The sequence below is a fragment of the Populus trichocarpa genome, chromosome 18 (assembly GCF_000002775.5).
Source record: "Populus trichocarpa isolate Nisqually-1 chromosome 18, P.trichocarpa_v4.1, whole genome shotgun sequence".
NCBI classification, from domain to species: domain Eukaryota; kingdom Viridiplantae; phylum Streptophyta; class Magnoliopsida; order Malpighiales; family Salicaceae; genus Populus; species Populus trichocarpa.
The window spans coordinates 3,042,083-3,067,315 of record NC_037302.2 but is presented as its reverse complement, the minus strand read 5'-3'; the positions used below and the strand labels follow the sequence as shown (position 1 = coordinate 3,067,315).

The 25,233-nt window shown below is 34.2% G+C and overlaps 3 protein-coding genes across 17 annotated transcripts; 2 read left to right on the top strand and 1 right to left on the bottom strand.

Annotated features, from left to right (window-relative positions):
- Positions 1-81: 81 nt before the first annotated feature.
- LOC7458975 (tetraspanin-19) lies at positions 82-2,302 on the top strand. Of its 2 annotated transcripts, none has more exons than XM_024590484.2 (5): positions 82-610; positions 770-869; positions 1,083-1,163; positions 1,638-1,742; positions 1,925-2,302. In XM_024590484.2, exons 1-5 carry the CDS (start codon positions 447-449, stop codon positions 1,988-1,990), a joined length of 516 nt encoding a protein of 171 aa, XP_024446252.1. In that variant the 5' UTR covers positions 82-446; the 3' UTR covers positions 1,991-2,302. The 2 variants fall into 2 exon arrangements, with proteins under 2 accessions (XP_024446252.1, XP_006371714.1); XM_006371652.3 differs by having other exon boundaries at positions 84-610; positions 1,888-2,302.
- Positions 2,303-8,733: 6,431 nt separating this feature from the next.
- On the top strand, positions 8,734-14,886 carry LOC18107488 (putative pentatricopeptide repeat-containing protein At1g12700, mitochondrial). Of its 14 annotated transcripts, XM_052449121.1 has the most exons (6): positions 8,861-11,077; positions 11,246-11,446; positions 11,585-12,186; positions 12,257-12,359; positions 12,440-12,496; positions 12,603-13,112. In XM_052449121.1, exon 1 carries the CDS (start codon positions 9,272-9,274, stop codon positions 11,042-11,044), a length of 1,773 nt encoding a protein of 590 aa, XP_052305081.1. In that variant the 5' UTR covers positions 8,861-9,271; the 3' UTR covers positions 11,045-11,077; positions 11,246-11,446; positions 11,585-12,186; positions 12,257-12,359; positions 12,440-12,496; positions 12,603-13,112. The 14 variants fall into 14 exon arrangements, with proteins under 14 accessions (XP_052305076.1, XP_052305083.1, XP_052305081.1 ...); XM_052449116.1 differs by lacking the exon at positions 11,585-12,186 and adding an exon at positions 8,734-8,839 and having other exon boundaries at positions 9,137-11,077; positions 11,246-11,307; positions 12,257-12,496; XM_052449123.1 differs by lacking the exon at positions 11,585-12,186 and adding an exon at positions 8,734-8,839 and having other exon boundaries at positions 9,137-11,077; positions 11,246-11,307; positions 12,257-12,795; positions 13,066-13,112.
- Positions 14,887-22,644: 7,758 nt separating this feature from the next.
- Positions 22,645-23,788, bottom strand: LOC7458976 (ethylene-responsive transcription factor ERF016). Its single transcript, XM_002324777.4, has one exon. It carries the CDS (start codon positions 23,314-23,316, stop codon positions 22,849-22,851), a length of 468 nt encoding a protein of 155 aa, XP_002324813.3. The 5' UTR covers positions 23,317-23,788; the 3' UTR covers positions 22,645-22,848.
- Positions 23,789-25,233: the final 1,445 nt, after the last annotated feature.

Here is a 25,233-nt window from a genome sequence, read left to right as displayed (position 1 = left end):
CTGGTCTTTGTTAAAAGACGAGCATATTGTTCTACCAAAAATGAAAAAAAGAGAGAAAAAGAAGAGCATATAGGAATGGGCACACCACCCCCTATTGCTCGATGTCCCCTTTGACTGTTAGGTTGCCTTCAACTTGGTGTCTTCTGTGTATTTTCTTGTCTCCATCTTAAATCTAACTTTCAACGAAGTGCAAATCCCACCCTCTTGCATGCACAAAAGCACACCTGAGCATTCTTCGATACGGTCTCTCTTAACCACAAGAACGACATCACCATCCCCACTTTTTTACCCCCCACCAGCCCCCTTTCCTTACCTGCAGCAGCTTAGTAAAGCATGCCGGCGCTGGAATTTCAGATGGGAAATAAGCTTGGAAGGAGCTTAATACCCTACTGCCTACCGCTATTGGTTGTGATAGCTGCTCAATACAGGTAGATTCAAAACCAGCAATGACAAGGTGTGCTAGGTGTTGCTTGCACAGCTCAATCAGGATAGTTAACCTGGTAATGCTCTTCTGTGGGATTGGAACGATCATATACTCCCTTTGGCTTCAAAAGAAATGGGATGAAAGTATTGCCAAGTTCCCTCTCGGGCCATCTCCTCTAATACCATGGTAGGTTTCCAATCTCCACTTTTTCTTCACAACCAGAGTACATATTCATGAAAATTAACAGCTTTTGCCTGCGGAAATTAACATCACTAGATAGATGATTCAAGAGATCCAAGCAAAGGGTTACGCAGCATCTGACAAGCCACTCTTTTCTGTTTTCAGGTTTATATACACATTTTTAGGAGCGGGGATTATTGTCTGCTTAAGCGCCATCGGTGGTTATATTATAGCTAATTGCATCAGCAATTGTACCCTTTGCTTCGCATCCTTTCTACTTAGCTTCAGCATAACTAGAAGAACAAAAGAACCTTTAAGATTTTCCAAGCTTCATCATTTCCAAGGACTGTTTAATCATTCATGATATTCTTAATAAGCACACTTTCTGTCCTTCTAGAGGGAGTTCTCCTTTGGTTGGATTTTGCTAATAACATTTGTGTCTGCTACATATAATTTCTTTCCTTGACTTAGATTTTAGTATATTGTTGCCATCTGCTGCCTTCTTTTCCTTGAAGTTGCCGTCGTCGTTGCAATTTTCTTCAAGATAGACTGGGGAAAGGTATGCTTACTCTATTTTTGAATTAATGGATACACGAGATGCTTTTAGTAACATGTTCATAAAACTTCCTAATCAACCTTCAGCAATGATATCAACTGGATAAAAGTAAATTAAACTAAATTACTCGTCTATAGTTATGACCATAGCTTATTTCAAGCAGTTTGAGACTCAGCATCTATGGTTTAGTTACTGGTAAATTCTCATTATCTTGATGCTAGGAAGGACAGATGTGGTTCCCACCCCCCTTTCCCCCTAACATTGACATGATCTGCAAAATAGTCTGAAATCAAGTCTACTTTAACACACACTCTATACAAGCCATGAACCAACTTTCCGAGTCTTGATATGGTCCCATGCATGATGCTGGCCATGAGCTGCTTTTATATTCGAACGTGCGTGCACTCAATTCGTAAGGATCTTTTCTGATCGAGACTGTACTTCTCATGTCATATTTAACCTCGTCTTCTATCACAGCAAATCACTACATATACTGGCCAGAAAAACACAGACTTTGAGATTCTTATGTCGATCCACGTAAAGATAAGCCGCGCAATCATGCTCTTGATTATGGTAGCTCAGGTAAATTCCAAGACAAAAGGCTTAATAGTTTATGGTAGCAGTATTCATTTTGAACATAATGTTATCAGAAACTTTGTGATCAGAGTGTTTAGTTTGTTATCCCCTGAGTAGAAAAAAACTTACAGTGGTGTTCATCGTTTTTCAGATCAGTGTTGTTATACTTGCTGCCATTCTTTTGGCAGGAGGTACAGAGCCAAGAACTCACTTTCAAGAGGTGGATACCCCGGTTTTTAGTCAATCCTTTTTAGTGCCAGCAGAGTCTCCAGGATCTGCAGAGGGCTCTACACAAGCTTGCAGAAGATGTGGGACTGTTTTATCTCCACGAGGAGAAAATGCACCGAGAGGCTTTTTTTCACGTATTAAGAGACTACTAAGAAGGAGATTCCAGAGAACAAATACAGTTTATTAATTTACCCTCTTTCAGTTGAGCACAACAAATGTTTTTGCAAGTAGTACTGTACATAAGTAAATTGTAATAATGTGTAAGATAAAATATATGTTGGGAGAAATTTTGTACGTTTAAGGAAAGCCTTGCAAGAAAAATTGCACCAACTTCTAAATGCTCCTCCTAAGATTGCTTCCTTGACTCACCATATAGCTCGATTGTCTCTTTCATGCAAATATATTTAACCCATTTTTAATGGTTATTAAACCTAGCTCCAAAGTTGACCCGACACAAAGCTCTCGAAAGTTGACCCGACAAAAAGCTCAGGTCACAAATGGTAATTCAAAGAACTTTTTTTAAAAATATCAATGGGTTTCGAACCAATGTTGTCAATTCTAATTGGGTTGACATACTGTTTTTCTTACTAGAACAATAAATTTTGATTCCAAATCATTTTAGTATTTTGTTCCAGGGTTTTGTTCTGTGTATATATACATATAAAATTCAAAATATTAATTTAACATAAAAATAAATTAACTTTAAATCATGTAATACAACACAATAATTCAAATCTAAAGATAAATTAATTTCAAATTATATAATATAAACACAATATCAAACATTTAAATATAGTTTTAGTTGGGTGTCCCAGGAACGAAACCGACCAACACTGTTATTCTGAACCTAGCAGTTGTTCATGTTTTACCATAAATTTACAAGAACCAAATTGCTATTTGATAAGCTAGATTGTTGGCGAAATACAATACTTAGAAGTCATTTCTATTGCTCGACTGGATGCGAAGAGGAAACACTCAACCATCAAAGCTTCCAATCGCAACCCATTCAGTATAAACTAGCCGAGAAATTCATACCCCAGCTGGGATTTCACATTGCTGGACAGGGTTTACATCCACAAGCAGCAGGCATGAACACTTTCACATACATAAATTATAATTAAAAAAAAAATGACAGAAAATTTCGAGATATGGATGTTAAACAAAATAACATTAAACAGAGAAGCCAAGCATTATTTACAGAAAAGACATGTCTTGTATAACATTAAGTTAGTGTTTGTGTTTCTGAATGCGGCATAAACAGAGTTCAATAAAAAAAAAATATTTTAAGAATTGTTATTTTTATGTTATTTTTATTGTTTTGATATGATGATATCAAAAATAATTTTTTTTAAAAAAATATTATTTTGATGCATTTCTAAGCAGAAAACATTTTTTAAAAAGCAATCACTATCGTAATACTAAACGGTACCTAAACAAAGAACCAAACATTTTCTAAACTTTTCTTTTAAACCTATCGGCTCAAAAGCATTATCTACATAAAAGACTTGTCTTGTTAAGGTCTCAAAAAATCTAATTAGCATGGGAGCAAGGTTTATATATTGCATAATCAGTTAATCTCTTGATTTTAGCAATCTGATCTATTTTCTCTGGCCAAAGTGGCTAGTAGTCAATACTTGGTGCCTAGTAGGCCAAAATAGCTGGTATCTGCCAAAGGTCCTATTTGGTATGTCATAACCCAATTATGGGTTATTCACCAAAATTTATTTTTTTTCAAAATAAAAATAAAAAAATAAAATAAAGGTTGATAACATGAAGAAAGCAGGCTGGGGAGAATTTCAAAAAATACATAAAAAATAGACTGTAATTTTGGAGGAAATTCAAAGCCTAATTGTATCCTATTATGCCTAAAAAAGGAGAAAAAAATGCAAATTCAAGGTTAGATTAAATGATTATTGGGCGAATCTACATAAAAAATAAGTCCAAGGACATAATTAAATTTTTAATAGGCCAATTTGATTTAATCATGGGCCAAATTAAATTTTAATTATGTTTAAGAATTAATTTGGGTCCAATTGAAGGATTTAATTAAGTGAAATGACTTAATTATACTTTAAATGGGTCAAATTAATTTTATTAGGGGCTTATTGGTGAAAAATTAAGTTTTGGAGCCCAATCTAGGCTTAATTGAGAAGCTTAGAATTTTAAGAGACAAAATTTATTTTTACCAAGTCAATTGATTGAAATCAAAGACAAAATCGCAAGAAAATTAAAGTTTTGGGGTCAATTAGGGGATAAATTGAAGATATTCGTAGCCAAGGACCAATCTGCAAAAGACGTAGAATTACAGGGGCTCAATTGATTGAAATTAAGGGTGATATTGAAGAAATTGAAAGTTTAATGCTAATTTAGGAGCTAAATTGCATAAATCCGAGACCAAGGACCAAAATAGAAAAGACGTCGAAATATGGGGCTAAAATTGAAGTTTTGGCAGGGACCAAATTGGATAAACATTAAATTTGAAGCCAATCAGAGTTGTCGAATAAAAAATAGAAGGACCAAAACAACCTTTACCATAACAGCGCTGTTTTGATTACTGTTCATCATCTTCTTCAATTTTCTTTGAAATGACAACTTAAGGAGGGAGGTTACTTTGCAGGTACGTTTAATGCCTCTAACCTCCATCAAATTTGACAAAACTTGCACGCAAATGATCACCTAACATCGCTTTACACCCTGGTATGGTCTGTTCAGGCTGATTGACACCACGACGGCTGAGGCGCCGACCTAAAGTGTCCAACCCAACCAGCCATTTTCCAGCAGATTTTACAACTTGCGATGCACACTTTGAACCAACGGTTGGGATCCTTCTCAGCTGAACCAAAGGCCACGATTTGACACCATTAAAGATAAAATATCCCTCTTTCACCCTCTATAAATAGATCTGGATTCCATGGCTTGAGGATGAAGAAATTAGAGTCCAAAGTCTTAAAAAAACCAGTCATCCCCCTATTTCCATTTTTCTTCTCTCCCCGACAGCTTTCTGCGGCTCTCTCAACCTTTTCCACAGCTGCCTTCTCCGGCGAGAATACCAACAACCCCAGCTCCTCCCTCAGCGATCGTTATCGCCCACCGCAGTGAACAATAACATCGTTGTAGACTTCTTCTTCCTGCACCACAGCAACCCAACCACCAACACCTTTGGGCACCGTTGCAACCACCGTGAACAAGCCTCTCACGCTAGCTAGCCACAACAAGGTTGACCCCACTTTCCTTCCTTCCCCCTTCTTCTTTACCCTCTCCTTCCATGTCGCGCTTGCATACAAGAAGGAGGGACCGGGGGGGGAATAATTAACCCCCTGTCCTGGGCCAGGCCAATTCTAGCCCAACCCAAATTTCTGGGTCGGATCTGACCTGGACCAAAAAAAGACAAAAAAATCTATTGGGTCGAGATTGGCCCAACCCAACTTTCTTGGGCTCGGCTTAGTTACTTGGGCCGACCCACCTCACATATTTAATTATATTATATTATATATATATATATATATATTATATTTTTTTAAATGTAAAAAAATTCCAAAAAAATAAAAAAAATCCTTTAAAAAAATTGTGATTTTCTTGCATGCTTTTCTACCAATTTTGTTTAATATTGGGTTGCATTTTTACACTGTAAGATACAAATCCGGTATTAAAATACCTGGCTTTCTTCAAAATATTTCTAAATGTTTTTTTTTTAATCTCAAAATTTTTAAATTAGTTTTCCTTTTCAAAAGACAAAAAGAAACAAAAAAATATTTTATTTTTATGCATACGGCCAAACCCTAAAATTTTCCAAGAATATTTTCTTGAAAAGACAAAAATTGCATCTTTCTCATGTTTTAAAATGCAAAATGGATATCATAATCAGTTTATGATTATTCATTAGGATTTGACCAAAATGTAAAAAAAAAACCCTTTACTAATCCCCTTTTTAGGGTCTAGATATAGACTTTAATATCTATGGGGTGTAATACTATATGATATAATACACTCTCAAGTATTAAAGATATAACGTGTAAAACAAATGCGATGCTAAAATTTAGACTTTAGAATGGTTAGGATTTCATCCGATGAGGTAGAGACTCTCTCACAAAGGGAGATTTACCTTAGACTTTAGAAAAGACAAACGAATAGAAACTCGACTTAGAAAAACAATCAAACAACAATGCAGCTTACTTTAAGTAAGGTGCACTGGAGGTGATGTGTCTTCCCCTTGCACAACCAGTCCCTTACCCAGACTCTCGCAGACCATAAATTCCTAGTAACCATAATACTAGGTTGGCGACTTTTGAACATTAATAATAATTTTATGATTAAATCCAAACTCAAAACCTTTTCCAACAACACACCTTCTCAGGAGGCACGAAAAACCTCGTCGTCGCCCTTCAACATCGCGGCGCACCCTGCTATAAGATGGCGACTCCACTAGGAAACACCTTGTCTAGTTAGACTAAACTTTGCTTGTTTGATTGTTTGCCTATTTGTTTTGGTCTATTTAATTTTAGCTTGCATTTTCACTGCTTTAACATTTTTATTTCCTGTTCATGCATACTTAACATCGGGTATAGGTTAATGCCCTCATGCATTTTGATTTCATGAGTAGACCCAATTCTAGGTTAGGCGGGGAGTAGCGGTCTGCCTCATGACTTTCAGTCGCAGTTCATATTTGTGAAACATCTAACTATGAACTGAGTGTTTACTCGGTAATGACAGTCACACTATGCCCCAACCATTCCTTGTAAACACCTATATTACCTTCACGCAAGGTGGTTACTAGGCATTTCATAGACCTTTTAAGACCAGGTAGAAAGCCTACCCATCATGTAATGGTTTACAACCTTCCTTTAGAGCATGGACTCCCTAAATATTGAGTTTGTGAACGATTGCATTGGTGAAAATAAATATTGTGTTTATGAACGACCTCAATGATGATATTGAATATTATGATTGTGATTGACTGCAACGATAGTAATGGTCATGTGTTTTTTCTTACCACAATGGTGGACCCAATAATGTGTGATAAAGTCTGGTATTTCAGATGGAGACTAATGAAAATAATAAAGTATGTCATTTCAAATAGAGACTAATAAAAATAATAAAGCCTGTTGTTTCATACAACGACTAGTAAGATTGGTAAAGTCTGTCATTTTGAATGACTACGAATGAGATTGATAAAGTCTACCATTTTGGATGAAAACTAATAAAAATGGTAGAGTTTGATATTTTGGACAGAGATAAATGAAAATGATAAGGTATGCCATTGGGCGAAGACCAATAGGAAGATATGGTATTATAGTTGGATGTTTGGATGTAGACTATAGATACAAATATAGTTTGTCATTTGGACGAAGACTAATATGATTGATGAGTATTATAGTCGATAGCTTAAATAGAGGCTCAAATAATTTTACAAAAATAATGCCTATAAGGTAGAGAATTAATATAAATAAATTATGCTCACGGGACAAAATAATATTATGCAAACCATGCCTATAGGAAGAGAGAAAAAATGTGGGAATTTAAATGGAACGCAATGGTGCAAATTATAATATGAAAAATTGAATGGATTGTAATGGTAAAATTCAAATATGTGATACTTGAATGGGTTGTAATGATAAAACAAAACGTAACTTGTGATATCTGAATTATATGTAATAGGAGAATTTATTATGTAATATTTAAATATGTCATAATAGGCATAAGAAAATTACCAAGATGAAAAGATATTGTAACTTGATATAAATAGACATGAGAAATATTTGAGTTGGAAAAATAATAGTACTTGCCAAAAATAAACACGAGAAATATTTAAGTTGAAAAGAAATATTAAAATAAATGAGTGTAAAAAATATTCTAAATGAAAGATATAATTGAAAGAGATAAATTGGGTGTAAGGTATAGAAGAATGAAAGAAAAGCATGTGTAAATTAGAAACGAACCAAAAGCATACCGAGTTTTTTTTCTTTAAATTATATGGATAAGTCATAATAAACATCATAGATATTTGGATTGAAATTGATATTGATGAATCAATAATGATATAATAGATAATATGATGAATTAACAAAATCAGTTGGTAAAAATAAAATAAAAGCTTGGGAAAGCCGAGAAGATATATAATTATAATGAATAAATAAAATGTGACATGAATTAAGAGTATTTATAATAACATAAGATAAATACACTCATAAATGAAATTGAGCATAGGTAAAATACTATGTGGAAATGGATGCTCTATCAACATCATTTCAGCTCTATTAGGCAGTGTGGTGAAATAAATTATTTTTTAAAGTGTTTTTAATTGGAAATTAATCTAGAAAAAAATTAATTTAAAATTAAAAAGTTTCAAAATATTTAAAAAACATTCTTGAACTGCCATGAAGAATGCGTCACTACAAACTAAAGAAGCTCAATTTGTATCCCCTGTGAGTGAACTGCAGGTTAATAGAGAGACTTGCAGTTTCTGAATTATGGCTGCTGTTCTTTTGCACTGGAATGATCCGCGTTGCTACCTTGGTCGTCTGTTGCTTTCCTCTAGTCATACCAGCAATAGCCTATCTTGTTGCAGACGACGCTGCGCCTAATGATAAGAAGCCATTTTGCTGGGGGGAGGTCGATCAAGCAGGATTTTGATAATATTTTTTAAAATAATATATTTTTTATTTTTTAAAATTTATTTTAATATCACCATATTAAAAATTTTAAAAACTTTTAAAACAAATAATATATATATAATAATACTGCAGGAAGGATAAAAAATTCTTATGGTACTGTGACCTCCTGAGAGGACTTCACTTCGAAACTTTAAACTTATTTTCTTTCTCGAACTAAACACATTTGTTCTGTTTTAGGACACAAACAAAGGCAAACAAAATACAGTTTTTGAACACAGGGGGCTTGTAGCTCAGTGGGCTTGGCAGGCTTTGCACTGCTTGAGTTTCCTGGTTCGAGCTCTCATGTGTACCCAGCACATGAGGGTTTAACTGTTGTGGTCTATCGTGGACTTGTTCCGTCCCCTTCCCGGGTTCGACCCTCTATATACACGCCTGTCATCCCCGCGGTGCCTTACCTGCTCCTGGGCTTGCAGGATGTCCAGTGGGCTGTGGGGAATAGTCGTGGTGCGCGTAAACTGGCCCGGACACCCCAAGTGAATTAAAAAAAAAAAAAAAATACAGTTTTTGATAAAAAAGAAGGAAAAGATTTGAGGCGAAACGTTACCGTTTCAGCCTAGGTTAAGCCTTTTCTCCCCTTCCTTCTTCTCTTCCCTGTTTTAGCCGTTCACCTCAGTCTCCCTACTTCAAGTGGTGAAGATGATGGCGATGGCAATGAAGCGGCAAAGGGTTTTAATGGCTATTTCTTCTTCTTCTTCAGCTTCAATCCTTTTTGGACTTGCTTCTCAGAGAAGCCAAACTGAAATGGGTATGGCTTTCTTTCTTCATACTTCCAGTGGTAGTGGTAGGCAAAAGTGCCAAAAGGGGTGTTCTTTTACTAATATTGAAGATGCCTTGTGTCGCTTCAATGACATGGTTCATATGCATCCCCTGCCTCGTATTGTCGATTTTAATGATTTTTTATCAGCTCTTGTCAGAATCAAACAATATGGGGCTGTGCTTTCTTTTTCCAAACAAATTGAATTGCTGCTGATCGAACGTAACGTATGTCATTTTAGCATATTGATTAATTGCTACTGTCGCTTGCAACGTGTCGATTTTGGGTTCTCTGTCTTTGGGAAGATCATTAAGCTTGGTTTTGAACCTAATGTTGTGGTTTTTTCTACTTTAATTAATGGCCTTTGTATCGAGGGGAAATTTGCTCGTGCTGTGGAATTTTTTGATGAGATGGTGGAAAGAGGATATCGACCTAATCTACATACTTATACGACGGTTATAAAAGGTTTGTGTAAGATTGGAAAGACCCCTGTCGCTGTTGAACTGCTAAAGAAAATGGACAATGAAGGTTGCCAACCAGATGTTGTGACATACATAACGATTATTGATAGCCTTTGCAAGGATAGACTAGTGAAAGAGGCTTTCGATATCTTCTCTGCGATGAAGGGTAAAGGGATTCAACCAAATGTTGTCATTTACAATTCCTTAATGCATGGCCTATGCAACTCAGACCATCAGGAAGAGGCTCCAGCTTTTGTCAATGAAATGATGAGTTTGAACATCATGCCAGATGTCATTACCTTCAACATTTTGGTCGATACACTTTGTAAAAAAGGCAAGATTTCAGAGGCTCAGGGAATAGTCAAGACAATGATTGAAAAGGGTGTGGAGCCTAATACCGTGACGTATAGTTCGTTGATGAATGGATATCTTCTGCAAAACAGAGTTTCTGAAGCTAGAAAGGTATTTGATGCGATGATGACCAAGGGCTGCATACCTGATGCTTTTAGTTACAACGTCTTAATCAATGGATGTTGTAAGGCCCAGAGGATTGATGAGGCAAAACAACTTTTTGATGAAATAAGTTTTCGAGGCTTAATTCCAAATACTGCTAGTTACAACACTCTTATAAATGGCTTGTGTCAAGTAGGGAGAATTTTGGAAGCAAAATATCTTTTCAAGGATATGCATGCCCAGGGCTGCTCCCCAGATCTAATAACTTACTCAATTTTGCTTGATGGCTTAAGCAAACAAGGTTACATTGATGAGGCATTGGAACTATTTCGAGAAATGCAAAATAGTTACTTGAAGCCTAATTTGGTGATCTATAATATCTTAATTGATGCCATGTGCAAATCTGGGAAGCTTGAAGAAGCAAGGGAGCTGTTTTCGGAACTCTACGTCAAAGGATTGCTGCCTAATGTTCAGGTTTGGACTACAATAATCAGTGGACTTTGCAGAGAAGGATTGCTAGATGAAGCATGCACAGCTCTCAGACAAATGGAAAGGGATGGCTGCCCACCAGATGGTTGGTGCTACAATGTTATTGTCCGAGGATTTCTCCGGAACAACGATGCATCAGGGGCAAAACAACTTTTGCAGGAAATGTTTGATAGAGGATTCTCTGCAGATGCCCACACCAGAACCTTGATGGGAGATCTGTTGTCTAATGATGTCATGGCAATCTTGGTTTGAAAAAGTTGCTTGGCGAATCTGAATGTTGTCAAGGTGATGTAAATTTTCCGTACCCAGTGCTGCTAGTTGATGGTGCAAATATTACCTGCCTTTTCTCAGTTTGTTCCTGTCGCAATTTTAACAATATTCATTTGCTTTTGTTTCATGTAGTTGTTACTATTTTGGGACTGGTATGTTGACAACATTTTACTTTTACTGCAGGCAGGATAAGACCCATCTGGTGGAAAAGGAGAAATGAGAGAAGAATATGCAAAATTAGTCATGTATGGAACACAAACTCTGACTTGCCTATGCAAATCTGTTTATTGCATTAGATGAAAGAATCAGTTTTGAGTCCTTGGAAAGCAGCATGTACTTCTAATTTGAAGTATTCACCCTCTATTTAGATGCTATGTTATTGAGGTGATATGACAAACTCCGACTTGCCTATGCAAATCTGTTTATTGCATTAGATGAAAGAATCAGTTTTGAGTCCTTGGAAAGTAGCATGTACTTCTAATTTGAAGTATTCACCCTCTATTTAGATGCTATGTTATTGAGGTGATATGACATTTTTTCATGTAGCATTACTCATATTTGCATTTATCTTCCAAGAGTCCTTGTGGTAGTTAGGTTTTACAAGTTTGGAACTTGGATGTGTTCGTCAAATGATCCATTATTGAGATTTCAAAGATTAGTTGCTATGATATGGTCTCCTGATCTCGATTCTATATTGAGTTATATTTGACAAAGATTTTATTCACAAAAAGTGTCTAAGGTCTGCAAATGTCACTCTTCACTCCAGATTCTGGAAGATAGACCAATTTCAGAACTCAAATTCATGTGCTTTTTTTCTACCTGGAAATTATCTCAAGTTCTACAATGCCATAAAAAGTGCCTATCCTGACATCAAAATAATCACAAACTGTAATGAGTCTTATTCTTTGGATCACCCAGCTGATTCCCATGATTTTCATGTAAACATCCTGTCACAATAGCTTTGTTTTCTTTCTGTTTAGCAGTATTGTACTTGTGCATATTTTTATTGGGCAGAAAACACAATTGTAATCCTCTTTTATTCTTTAAACTAGATTTATACATCATCCAGCAACCTGTTTTCTATGACTCATCAGTTTGATCGCACATCTGGCACTGGTCCTGAGGTGTGTGATATGCTTTTTGACAACTACTGACTAAAATATGTGATTAGTCATGGAATTTTCTATTTTTCAGGCTTTTGTGAGTGAGGATGTGTGAGTGGAAACGATGCGTGCACAGGAAGTCTTTTAGCTGCACTCACTGAAGCTGGATTCCTCACTGAGCTGGAAAAGAACAGGTTTGTCATGGCTGAAGTATCCTTTTGTGTTTTCATACTCATCATGAAAATTCGAGGAGGGCTTTATTTCTCCATTGCAGCGATATTGTGGAGATGGCAAGCTATGCACCACTTTTGGTGAATTACAATGATAGGAGGTACCAATCTCATTCAATTCTGCAAAAATTAATTCAAGCATGCACGTCAAGGAATAACATTTTCTTTTCTGGGTACTCTGACATTGAATGGAACTATTCTATGAAGGTGGGCTCTAGATGCAATTGCCTTCAACTCGTCAAAGCACTATGGAACTCCGAACTACTGGGTGCCAAAGTTCTTCATAGAGTTGAGTGGAGCAACTCTTTTTGATGCTAAGCTACAGACAAATTTCTCTACACTTGTTGCATCTGCAATTACTTGGCAAAATTCTAATGGTGAAACTTACCTGAAAATAAAGGTACGCGAATACCAGCATAGCTTGCAGTGATCATGTCCTAAACACCAATTATAAGTTTTTATCCTTGTTTTAGGTCAATGCTGCATGTTTGAATCCCTTTCGAATTTAACAAATATGGCATAATCCATTGAGTCAACTTTTGTGGTCCTCACAGCATAACATGCTGCTGCTGGTTGACAACAAACTCAAACACATGTAAAATCGAGTTGTAAGAGTTTCTGTTTGAGTTTTTTCAGCCAACTTCTTACTTTCTGGGAAATGTAATTTCAGGTCGTGAATTTTTGGAATAGTAAAGTGAATCTCTAAGTTTCTATTAATGCATTGGGGCTCAACTTACAATTGTCTGGATCAACAAAAACTGTGGTCACTTCTTCTAGTGTAATGGACGAGATTTCCATCATTGATCCAAAAAAGGCACCTGACATCTTTTGTCATAACCCTCGTGAATTTTCAATGATCTCGGAACCCTTCAATTCCAGTTTATGTAGCAAATCTGCAAACTGCTTTGGCATCTTCACGTTATGCAGGTGGTGCCAGCACAAACTCTGCTTAAGAATGCTGACAAAGACATGCATGTTGTCCTCTCTCCATATCCTTAAACTTCATTTCATTTGTTAACAGAATCAAACAATATCAGGATGCCACAAACCGATTCTTTCTCAAGATCATCAATTTAGAAAAATAAATTAATAGATGATGTGTAATTATATGAAACAATCGAAATAATTTTATTTGTGGCTGGTGTCTTTGCCTGCTATTTATGTTAATTTAATGGGCTAATTTCACCATGTAAAATATATCTATATTGTTGCTTTTTAATGTCAAAGCTGCTTTGTAAATGTCTAGTCATGGCTAAAGTAATTTTCATCCGCAAAACAGCGAAGTACAACACTATTTGAGGTCTGTGTTATCCTCCTAATGGTGAAAGTAGGGTCTGGCATCAAGGATAACATGATATCTGCTATTATAGTTGTTAAACCTAGTTTGGTATATTGATTATAGAAACCCGGATCAGGAGCCTAATTCGGGCAAGCTTTGTAGTTAAATTGGACAAGAAAATTACTTGGTTAAATTTATTTGACTCCGGTGGATTTTTAGTGATTTGATTGATTAAAAATATATTTTTGAATCATTCTTAAAATTGAGTTCCAAATTATGTTCTTTGGGTCAACTTGTAATTTTGTTTATAATATTTTATTTTATTTAGCTTAGGTTTTTTCATGATGGGCTTTTTTTTATCCTGATATCATGTTGTGTGTGGCGGATTAGTTAAATTAACTCAGGTTAAGTTAATTTTTTTTTTGTGATTATTTTTTATTATTTTACAATAAATTATTATCCCTTGAGTTTTGTTATTTTTTAACTTTTTTTTTATTTATTTATTCTAAAAATAGGTTGGTAAAGTTAACTTGGGTTAGCTCACGGTTTTTATTTATGTTTTTTTTATTGAGCTTTGATTTTTTGCTAGGTCATCCTTTTAATATATTTTTTTTATATCAATCTCATATCGCAAGTTGTTGATTCGCCAAGTTATCTCTTGAGTATTTGACGTTCTATTTTTTATGTTTTTTTTTCATCTTTAATATTAAGTTATTAAAACTTAAATTTTATAATTTTATTTTTATTTTTTTTACAGGTTTTTTCATTTTCATATCTCAAGTTGTATTTTTATTTAATTTAATCTGAATTCTCTCGTATTATCATCATCTAAATATTTTATTTTTTAGCATTGGAAAATGTTTGGCCAGCCTGTGGTGCAGACTGTGCAGTGCTTGCACATATCTAGTAACAATATTAAAATATGTACCTTCTACTACGTGACTGCCATTATTCTTCTTACAAAGAGTTGGACTGACGAGTATGCATGGATTTCCAGACGAGGATTATGAAGCACTGGCTTGCGCTGATAAAGTGCACAAGATTGTACCTCACAAGTCCCTGGGAAATTCAAGTTCTGTCTGCAATAAAAACCAAGTTGCTCATGAGAAAATAACGGATAATTGGTGTGTTCTTATTCAACCAGGAATCCAGAAGATTTGTTACACAATACTAGATTTAACAATTTTATCAATGAAAGTTTCTATTGGTATCTGTCCGTACGTATGTTACAATTAGACTCATGGACAAAAACACTTCGTTGAAAAAACTCTGATCAGTAATTTATACACTATCATTAAGTTCGTCAGTAATGAATATACTGATGGATTTACAGATAGATAAAGCACGCCTGAAAAAAAAATATCCGCTTTATTCTATTGATAAATATAGCATATTACCGACAGAATATCATCTGTAATTCCATTGGTACGTTAACAGTAGTAGTGATATTTGCAGTAATTCTTTTCCAACTCTCTGTAATATACTAATGGAGTTGCGCCGTCGGTAATATTTTTAAAAAATATATTTTAAAAAATATATTGAACAAAAGTAGAAAAATAATTAAAATAAATTTATTTTATAAATTTAAAATAAATTAGTGTAAAAATCAAATATTTATTACATATTTAAACATTCATATGTTCCAATACAATAAATCTAAAATAAAGGCGATGCTGGAGGAGGAGGAAGAGGTTGGTCGTTGTTGGGACCGTGGGGCCAATTAGAGGGTGCACATAAACCATCCATTTGTGATCTCATCTCCATTACCAACCGGCGGAGTTCTTCATAATTAGCAATGAGTCGTTCATATTTACCATTAAGATGAGTTGTCTAATCCTATACCTGTTGGTCTAACATCCCCGTGAACTCTAAAGTTTGAACACTCGGAATCAATTGCGGGCATCCAACCGTCGAAGCACTACGAGTCGTCCGCAAGTTCTTGGTTGTAGAGTTAGAGAGTTTGTACACCTGATTTGTATCGAGCCCATAAGACAATCATGTCTTCAACCACAAATCTAGATCGATATCCAGAAGGGTCGAAGGATTGTCCATGTATTTCTCCTTCAACCGGTTGTTATATGTATCTTGAAAACAAAAAATAAATTCATCAAATTCAAGGAAATAGTAACATAAAAAAAAGTGATTGAAAACAACCATACCACAAAGTACTGAGCTCGGCTATCAATGAACTATTGCACCCATTTTTGGTGGTTATAGCTCCACACATGTGTTTCAACAAAAAGCTCCATTGAGCTTGACTCGTGTTCAAGAACCGCAACCTATAATAAAAAAATGTTGTCATTTAAATATATTTATAAAAAAAACTAATAAAAAATGGATGTAATAAAAAAATACTACCATCTGCTTCGTATGCGAAATGAACAGAACAGAGCACGCCAATTCTGGTTATCCGTACCGGACTGTGACCATCAAGTGAAACATGTGGATGTCATGTGCTAAATGTATTCTACCCATACAGCCTCTGAGACGTACGACAATCTGAAATCCAAACCGCCACGTCATTCTAGCATGGAACCTCTCTTTCTTTCACATATTTTTTTGCTTTCTTTTGTGCCTCGTACAAAAAATCACGCAACCTATATGGTATAAATTAATTATTTGTTAGCAAATGAAAAATAAAATTTTAATATTTGGAATAAAAAAAACTATCCTGAGTTCGATCTTAACTAATTGCAGCATGATTCTCCCAAACCCTCCTCGCAGCATTATCATAAGCTCTCTCCCATTCAATTTTTCCATTTAAGTAAAAAATTATGAAAGGAAAATTTCAGTAATTTAAATAAACGGTCCAAATTAACATAAATTAACATAAAAAAATATTTCAGTTAATACTAACATTAAACAGTGAAATCCATGCATCGACCTGCAGTTTCCATTTAGGATATTTGAAAACCTGGCTCTGTTGAAATTATAAGATTTTTATTGATGATTTAAAGGTTGATGTTATTGTTCTAGCAGCCTCAATGTTTGTAAACATGAAATTGCATTCGTTAAATGATATTATGTTTTCAAAAATTATTAAACATGTCGTTGTGAAAGCAAAACAAATTACATTGAAAGGTTGAAGAGCCCACGTCATCGCACTCGTACTTGCAGGTAAATGGATCCTACTGTAAAGGGACCCCCTCAACGTTGCATCATCGCACTCGACAAGCCCGCGTCATGAGTCAATATCTATGCCTCATATGTCTATTCTCGGTCAGCACCTAACGACTCATGGTCGTCAACATCGCTGCTAAAAGAACTAGCAGCAATCCTATCCTCGCAACGGGCAATAGATTTTTCACTAGTCATCTACATAAATTAATCGATAAAACAAATTAAATGATTCCTATTTTCTAAAAACATTTGGCAGCATCTCCCTTATACGGGAGGCTACACAAGATTTTGAAGTCTACAAATACACAACACATATGCCACAAACCAGATGATTTTATTCAATTTCTTCTAACAATTTAGCATAATTTAATTTTGTTGAAATTCATTTTCTACATGATAATATTCTTAATCATAAATTTACAAAAAAATATTCTAAATTTATGAAAATGAAAAATAATAATTAAAATTAATCCTACACATTTAATTGAAATTGAAAAAACAAAATTGAAAAACAAACAACTCAAAATTCAAAAGAATAATGGAAAAATTATTATAATAACAACTAAAATTCAACATAATTATTTCTAAGTGATAATATTTTTAATCCTAAATTTTCAAAAAATTATTCTAAATGGAATAAATACAAAATAATAATTAAAATTATTCCTAAACATTAAATTGAAATTGAAAAAAAAAATTAAAAAAAAAACTAAAATTCAACAAAATAATGCAAAAATTATTTCAAGAAAACTAAAATTCATGTCATTTATTAATTCATAAAATTATTAAGAACACAAAATTGAGAAAACATAATGACAAAAAAACATAAATAATGCAAAAAAAAACACAAAAAAGAAGAAAAATTAATGAAAATCATTACCTTAATGGCGTGTTTTATTTCAACTTTTAATTAAAAAGAAAATAATAAGAAGAAATAAGAAGAAAAGTTAAGAAAGACAATATACCTTAGGATGAGAAAAGAAGAGAATGTTTGATCTTGGATGAGAAGGAGAGGGAGAATAGAAGAGAAAGAAAGAGAAACTGGTGTGTGAGAGAAGAAGATAAAGCCTCGATCTGTCATGATTTAGGTCTTTGATTTTAGTTTTTACCGACGAGATATTAAATATTAATATTTTTAATATTTCCATTAGTGATTCCATTTCTAAAGTCAAATTGAGATTTAATGGTCTTGGTATCTAAGTGTTTTTTACCAACAGAATTACAGATGAAAAATTAAATATACATATTTTTAATATTTTTTTTGGTGATTTTGTCTATAAAGTCAAATGAAAATTTTCAACTTGCACAAAAATTTTCAGAAAGCCCCTCCAAATATTACCAACGGCTTTTCATTTCGTCGGTAAAAAAAGTGAACAATCCAAAAATCATTAATTATCACCGCATTGAGAAATGAATAGTTCTCATGGTCTCTGGAATATACCGACAGACACATTTCATCGGTATACTCGTATGTAATGAACATCGTAAACAATGTCAGGGTGAAGGGGCACAATTCCCGTAGTCTCTAGAATATACCAATGGACACATTCCGTCGATATATCAGCATGTAATGTATAGTTTGTCGGTATTTCCATCGGTGTAAAACAATGTCTGGTGACAAATTGTGTATGTATTCCCTAACTATCTATCTTGTAAATACTTAAATTCACAGCTGCACAAATTGCACAATAACACAGTCATACCCAGTCCTAAATCCTAATAGTCCAGGTCGGAATATAGATGTTTGTCTTCGACCGTCAATTGACTCGTCTTCATCTTCATCGCAATCTTATATATTGATTTTATCGTTGTCATCTTCATCGACTTGTGTATATCTAGTGGAACTCAAAACGTCATTCAACTTCTCAATGTCAACATCAATAAAAATATTATCGGCGATGCAAAAATTTAAATTTTTTTAAGTAATTAGATGGACCAACTTGATATGGATCAACAAGTCACCAAGTTGAAAGATATCATCTCCCATAGTGAATTCATCGTTGCCATTATGAACAATCTCGACAAGACCACTAGGTTTGGTTTTCACTATGGATTACCAACCAGCTTTTAAATGATCATTTCTAAATGAAGGATTGTATGTGTAATAAATTTGTTGGCATTACTTGGTGAAAACAAAGATATCATCGGCGTTGTGGACAGAGGCGGAGCAAGAAGAAAAAAGTAAGGGGGGCCAAATTAAAAGAAATATTTTAAAAAGATTAAAATTTTAAATATTTTACAAAGGGAGAGGCTGGGAAAAATTTCCTTGTTGTGGAGTCTAGCTTTTGGATTAATTTCGACCAAACCATGATGGGGATCTACTATGATTTCTCTGTCAGTGGTGTCATACCAATAGCATTTGACTAAAAATACTCTAGTTTGCTCGCTATGATATTGCAATTCAATAATCTCTTCCAACTTCTCATAGTAGTCAACTTAAAATTAAATAGAAATCGATCCCTTAACACAAACCTCACAGTTATATGTCTTTCTGTCATCCTCGTATTCTTCAGTATGAAATATATATCCATTCAAGAAATATCGGTTGTAACACTTCACCTTTCTTTTAGGACCCAGACGTAGTAAAGACAAAGTAACATTAGCATTCCCATTCGATTAATAAATCTTGTTACATAAAGTACAACTATGAACAATTAACGAGAATGTGTAATGAAATTAAATTTCTCGAGAGATAGGAATAATTAAACGGTACTTATACATGTTCTAAACCACATGGAAAATTATTCATCTTGTAATCGAAAGATTTGAGATTTAGTCAGCTATGAGTTTTGCGACAGTAAAATATTGATGATGTTGCTTGCGAGGAATTCAATAATGTATCAGTTTGTGATATTATAAGAGATAAATTGTTCAAAAATAACATGTTAAGTAGTATACTTACTAAATAAAAGGTCTTGGTTCATCACAGTTAAATAACACATAATCATATGCTTGTTTGAATTCTATTTCTGACAAATATCTTCCTCTCACGATATTTTTTGGTACGGGTCACCTAGGATGAGAGAATATTGACAAGTTTCCACTCAAAGACACTTCCCTACCATCATCATGCCTTGGAACACCTTGATTTTTATTCTAACCTGAGACTCAAAATAGTACGAGATAAATGTTGAGATTTCTTCAACAATATAGGTCTCGCATATCAAAGCCTCAATGTATGCCTTGTTTTTTTACTTTTCTCTTTATTACATACAATATGCAATCCTCTAAATTTACTAAATTTGATATGTTTGAGGCATGTCCATAAAAAAACACAGACTTTTAAGCTATTGATAGACAAATAACTGTGCATTCTTATTTAAGGCGAAACTGGCTTTGGGCTTTGTAACCCGTGACCCAACATAAATCAACTCTATATCTTTACATTGACAAAACAAAGTTATATACATTCTAGCCTTGATGCCGTCCTTTGTCTTCCCCTTCACATCCATAACTGTGTTGAAAATATTTCAAACACGTTCTTTTCTATGTGCATGATATTAAGGTTATGGCGAAGGAGATTGGTCTTCCAATAAGAAAGCTCCTAGAAAATACTTTGTTTTACCTAATTGTAGGTCAAACCAAAATCAGGAAACTTCTGCTTACTGGATTGAAAATCAAACACAATGTCATCGAACTCCAACACCACGTTATACAATTCTTCACCTAAAAGAAGTGGCGGTGCAACATCCCTTTTAACTCTACCAACAAATAAGTCCTCTATGTTCTTTCTGAACTTGTATCCATTGGCAAGAACCGCTGATGGTAGTAAAAAAAAGATGATTTACCACCATTTGTTAGCGTAAATGCCTTTTTATTTTCTATACAGCATAAACATGCTAATTTTTCCTGCGTGCTCCAATCAAAAACCACTTTATAACCTGGAAAATCATTGATATTCCCTCATCAAAGTTGCCTTCAACAGAAAATTATGTTTCCTCGATACATCATAAATCAAAGCCTTAGATGACCACAACTACTTCAACTCATTAATCAATGGTCGAAAACAAACATCTATATTCTGACCTGGACTATTAGAACTGGGTATGACCATAGATAAAAATATGAACTCCAGTCTTATACACATCCATATTGGCAAGTTGTATATCATGAGTATCAACGACCAACAAGAATTAGAAGCAATAAATGACCTGAATGGATTGAATTTGTCTATACATAATCCAAGACACACGTTCCTTGTCTTCACTGAAAAATGAGGATGCACACTATTAAAGTGTTTTCAGGCTTCACCATCAGAAAGGTGCATCATCACTTCACCCATCGTATTATGTGATTGATGTTATGAATAACCTATGCAGTTTTGGTGTAATTGAGAAGTATCTAAATTTTTTATATGCAACAAGAGACTTTTCCCTGTCAGTCATGGGTTTATAACGAGAATGCTCACATGTTCTGCACTCGGTCAACTCAGTATTTTTAAGATAGTACATGCAGAAGTTTGGACACATGTCAGTTTTCTGGTATCCTAGACCGAAGGGTTTCATCATGGACTTTGTAGCATAGAATTTCTCTTTCAGCATGTTCCCTTCAGGTAAAATGCTTCTCGCCCATTTGACAATGTTGTCATAACCGGTCTCATTCAACTTGTGATCTAACTTAATGTTGAACACTTGTGCAGTGACCGATAATCTACTGTGATTTGTGCAACCATCCTATAATGATTCATCAGAATCTTTCAAAAGATAAAAAAAAATGGTTGCGTCTACATTAGGTTTTTCATCTACAATTGGACATTAACCAACATGATCCTAATTCATTCTCATCGTATCCATAACCATATTCCTATAAGAATTGTTAGTTTTATCTACAACTTCATGAACGTTGCTAGAACTAGAAGTTGACCCAATCATTTTTTCTACTATGGTAATGTGAGGAACATATGATTCTCCGTGTACATACCAATACGGGTATTTCTTGTTGAACTCTTTTTATAAAAGATGCATCGTTGCAACATCTGGATCGAAAAACTTTTTATTTTTACACCTCTTGTATGGATATCTAATACCCCTTCCACTAATATTTCTCGGATTAGATAGTGCGTAATTAATAAAACCCTGAACTCCTTTACAATAATTCATCATCCGTAACATTTGAGGTGTATCTCTATACATCAATGATCAATCATTCATTACTTATATCTAACCTATATAAAATAATGATGACAACATATATTAATTAACTACGTTAACTAAATAATTTACAAAAATATTGATTTAGCTCAAACTTATTCAATCTATTTTAATAGTACTTATAATTCATTATCAATTATCAATATAAATTCAAATTTCTACACATTTACCACAAATCTAAACTTTGCAATAAAATTAACAAAATATAAAACGAACTTGTTAAATAAGTCATTATTTATTTCATCAATTTTACAAAATCTAAAATAAACCCTGACATGTACAAATCATAATCCATACAATAAATTTATATGATACAAAAAAATATGCACAAAAAAAATTAACATTTTAAAATTGAGTTCAAATAAAAAAAAAGATAGATTTGCTTACTTAAAGTGGAGAATGCTTAATAAAATTTAAATCATAACCTGGATGCTGACAAACTAAGTGTTGTAGTGGCCGGATTTGTTGTAAAATATTGAATTGTGTTAAGATTGGGGGAGGAGATGGATGTTTGTTGCAAAAAAAAAATATCATTAAGAGTATTATTGATGAAATTATTCCATTAATAATCCCCTCAGTCGTATTATCAATAAAAATACAACGTTATGGTAAAATTTATCTTTTTAAATTCCAATATAATACCCTGTCATTCTCTTAATATATATCAAGAAAAGTTTTCTATCGATGTTGAAGCAAGGGGGAATTAAATACATACAGGAAATTTTATTTTTCTTTCCTTTCTTTTATTTCTGTTTACGAATCAAAGACTACAAAATCTTAGAAAAATGCACAAGCAGAATCCTATCAACTATGATTAACGAATATTATGCAAGTAGAAAGAACCAACCCCAATTCCCAGGACAAACAAATAGTGGAGAGAAGAGAAAACGCTCCACTAACAAACTTAAACTGTCCACACACCAGGTGTTTGATAGTATGCCCCACTAAAAATCCCCTCCAAGCATTCTTCCATATTCTCTCCACCACCCAAGTACACCTCTCCACTCCTCCCAGACGACACTTCACACAACCCAGGTCCCACAATCCTCTCTGCGGGCTCCACAGTACTCCCCCTTCTTGCATGCCTGGAAGCAACCTCCCTGATCTGCATGGGAGACAATACCTGATCTGTCATGGCAGGGATTTCCGGTATATTCGTTGGAAAATGAAACGTCGCCGAAGGCCCTCGTAAACACAAAACAGCAGCATCATATGCTCTTGCTGCTTCCTCTGCAGTATTATATGAACCTAACCATATTCTATCCCTGCTGTTAGGTTGCCTTATTTCTGCTACCCATTTTCCCCACTTTCTCATCCTCACTCCCTTGTAACGCCCGCTATCATCTCCTCGCTCCCTTCTTTCTCTCACCATCTCAACGCTGGTTTTCCAAATACTGAGAACCCTGTGGGTAATCGCTTATATAAGGCTACTGTTCTGTGAGAGGATGCGTGTGTGTTTTCCACGTGGTCTGATGTTGATTGAGGTGGGAACATGGAAAGTGGCTAGGTGGTGAATTTCCAACCCTTAAGATTCTTCTGGGTGCTTACACGTTGTTGAGATTTTTGTGACGGCGTGCAAAAGTTAACACGTGGATGATATGTTCGAACCTCGCCAGCACCTGCTTTTTCTTATCGTTATCGGCTTATTGACTGGGTTCTCGAAGGTCAACTATATTCTTCTTCGGTGATGACTTGTTGTCCCTTTGCTTCTACACGTGATGACTTGGTGATGATATGCTCAGCTTTACAAGATTAGAAAGAAAAGAGAACAGAAATTGAGAAAGAACAGAAACAAGAGAGAGCAGAGAAGAATGAGCAGAGAAATGAGATTAATCTTCTGTATTTTCTTATCCTCAACCCGTTTTCATACACCTGTTTATATACAATGGTTTTTTCCTAATTACAATTGATCTAACCCCTTTATTCAACTGCTAACTACTAACCAACTCAAGAGCTTTTCTAACTAATTAACTACTAACTACTAACTAACTCAACAGCTCTTCTAACTAATTAACTACTAGCAGTAACTTCCAGCTAATGAAAATTCACCGGACTAACCGTTATTCTTTCAGTGATGTCATTGCTTCTTGTTGCTCTTCTTCCAGCGATCATCATGTCTCCTAGTTCGTTCGTAATAGGTTGCCTTTTTTGGTTGGTTTTTAAAATATTTTTAATTTTAAAATTTATTAAAATAATATTTTTTTATTTTAAAATTTTATTTTTAATATTAACATATTAAAATAATTTAAAAATATAAAAAAAATTAAAGTGAAAAAAATTAAAAATTTTTAATTTTTTTAAAAGAATTTTTAAAATATAAAAACGAATAGAGTCTAAGCCACCGTAAAAAGATGTTTTTGAAAAGAATCTTAGTTTTTTTAAAAAAATTAAAATTAGATCATTTTAATTTATTAATGTTAAAATTAAATTTTAAAAAATTAAAAAATAATATTTTAATATATTTTTAAACCAGAAACAACCGATATTATAATATCAAGCAGGCTGTGATATTAAATTAGATTTTAAGTTAAATTTAATAAATTATTAATTTAGTAAAATCTTGTTAATTTAATTTGATTAATTTATACAAAAGTCTAAAAAGTTTTTTTTAAAAAAATTATTTTTTTAATAAAAATATTAATTTAGTTTGCCTCCGTTAAAGATAATATAATTACTCAAAACTCTTTTCTATATTAATTTCTAAATTAAATCAATTTCCGGACCGATCCGACAACTATGAACTCTACCACCTCTCTCTTTTCTCTTTCGTTAATTTTAATTAATTTCTTTTAGGTTCTCAAAGATGGATTCAGGAGGGATAAACTGTAGCTCGTTGATTTCCAAATGATTTGACCATTGACTGATCTGGTTCGCTACCATCAAAAAGTGCACCGTCATCAGCCGATTGCAGCGAAGGACCTCCGATGACGATATGATTTTGAAGATGGGCTTCTCTCTGTTTCAGGTATCTGGATGTTTGATGATTGAGGAAGAGAGGAATCCATTCCACGCCCCCGCCAAAATCGACCACATTAATTCGAGTCTTTTGAAACACTTTTCAGTGTAAAAAATCCCACCATTTGCTGCCGGCGAAAATAGAATTAATCCTGCAACATTTATCATCAGATATGAATGCCTGCCTCGTCTGATTGCGCAGCGATATTTCCAATGGAAGCAGGAGCAGTACTCGGGCCAATGGAAGTTTGAAATGGAGAATTCACCAGCTAATGGCTTTCAGTAGCAGTTATGCAAAGAGGTGGCAAAGCTGATGATTCCTGCCTTCGTTCTA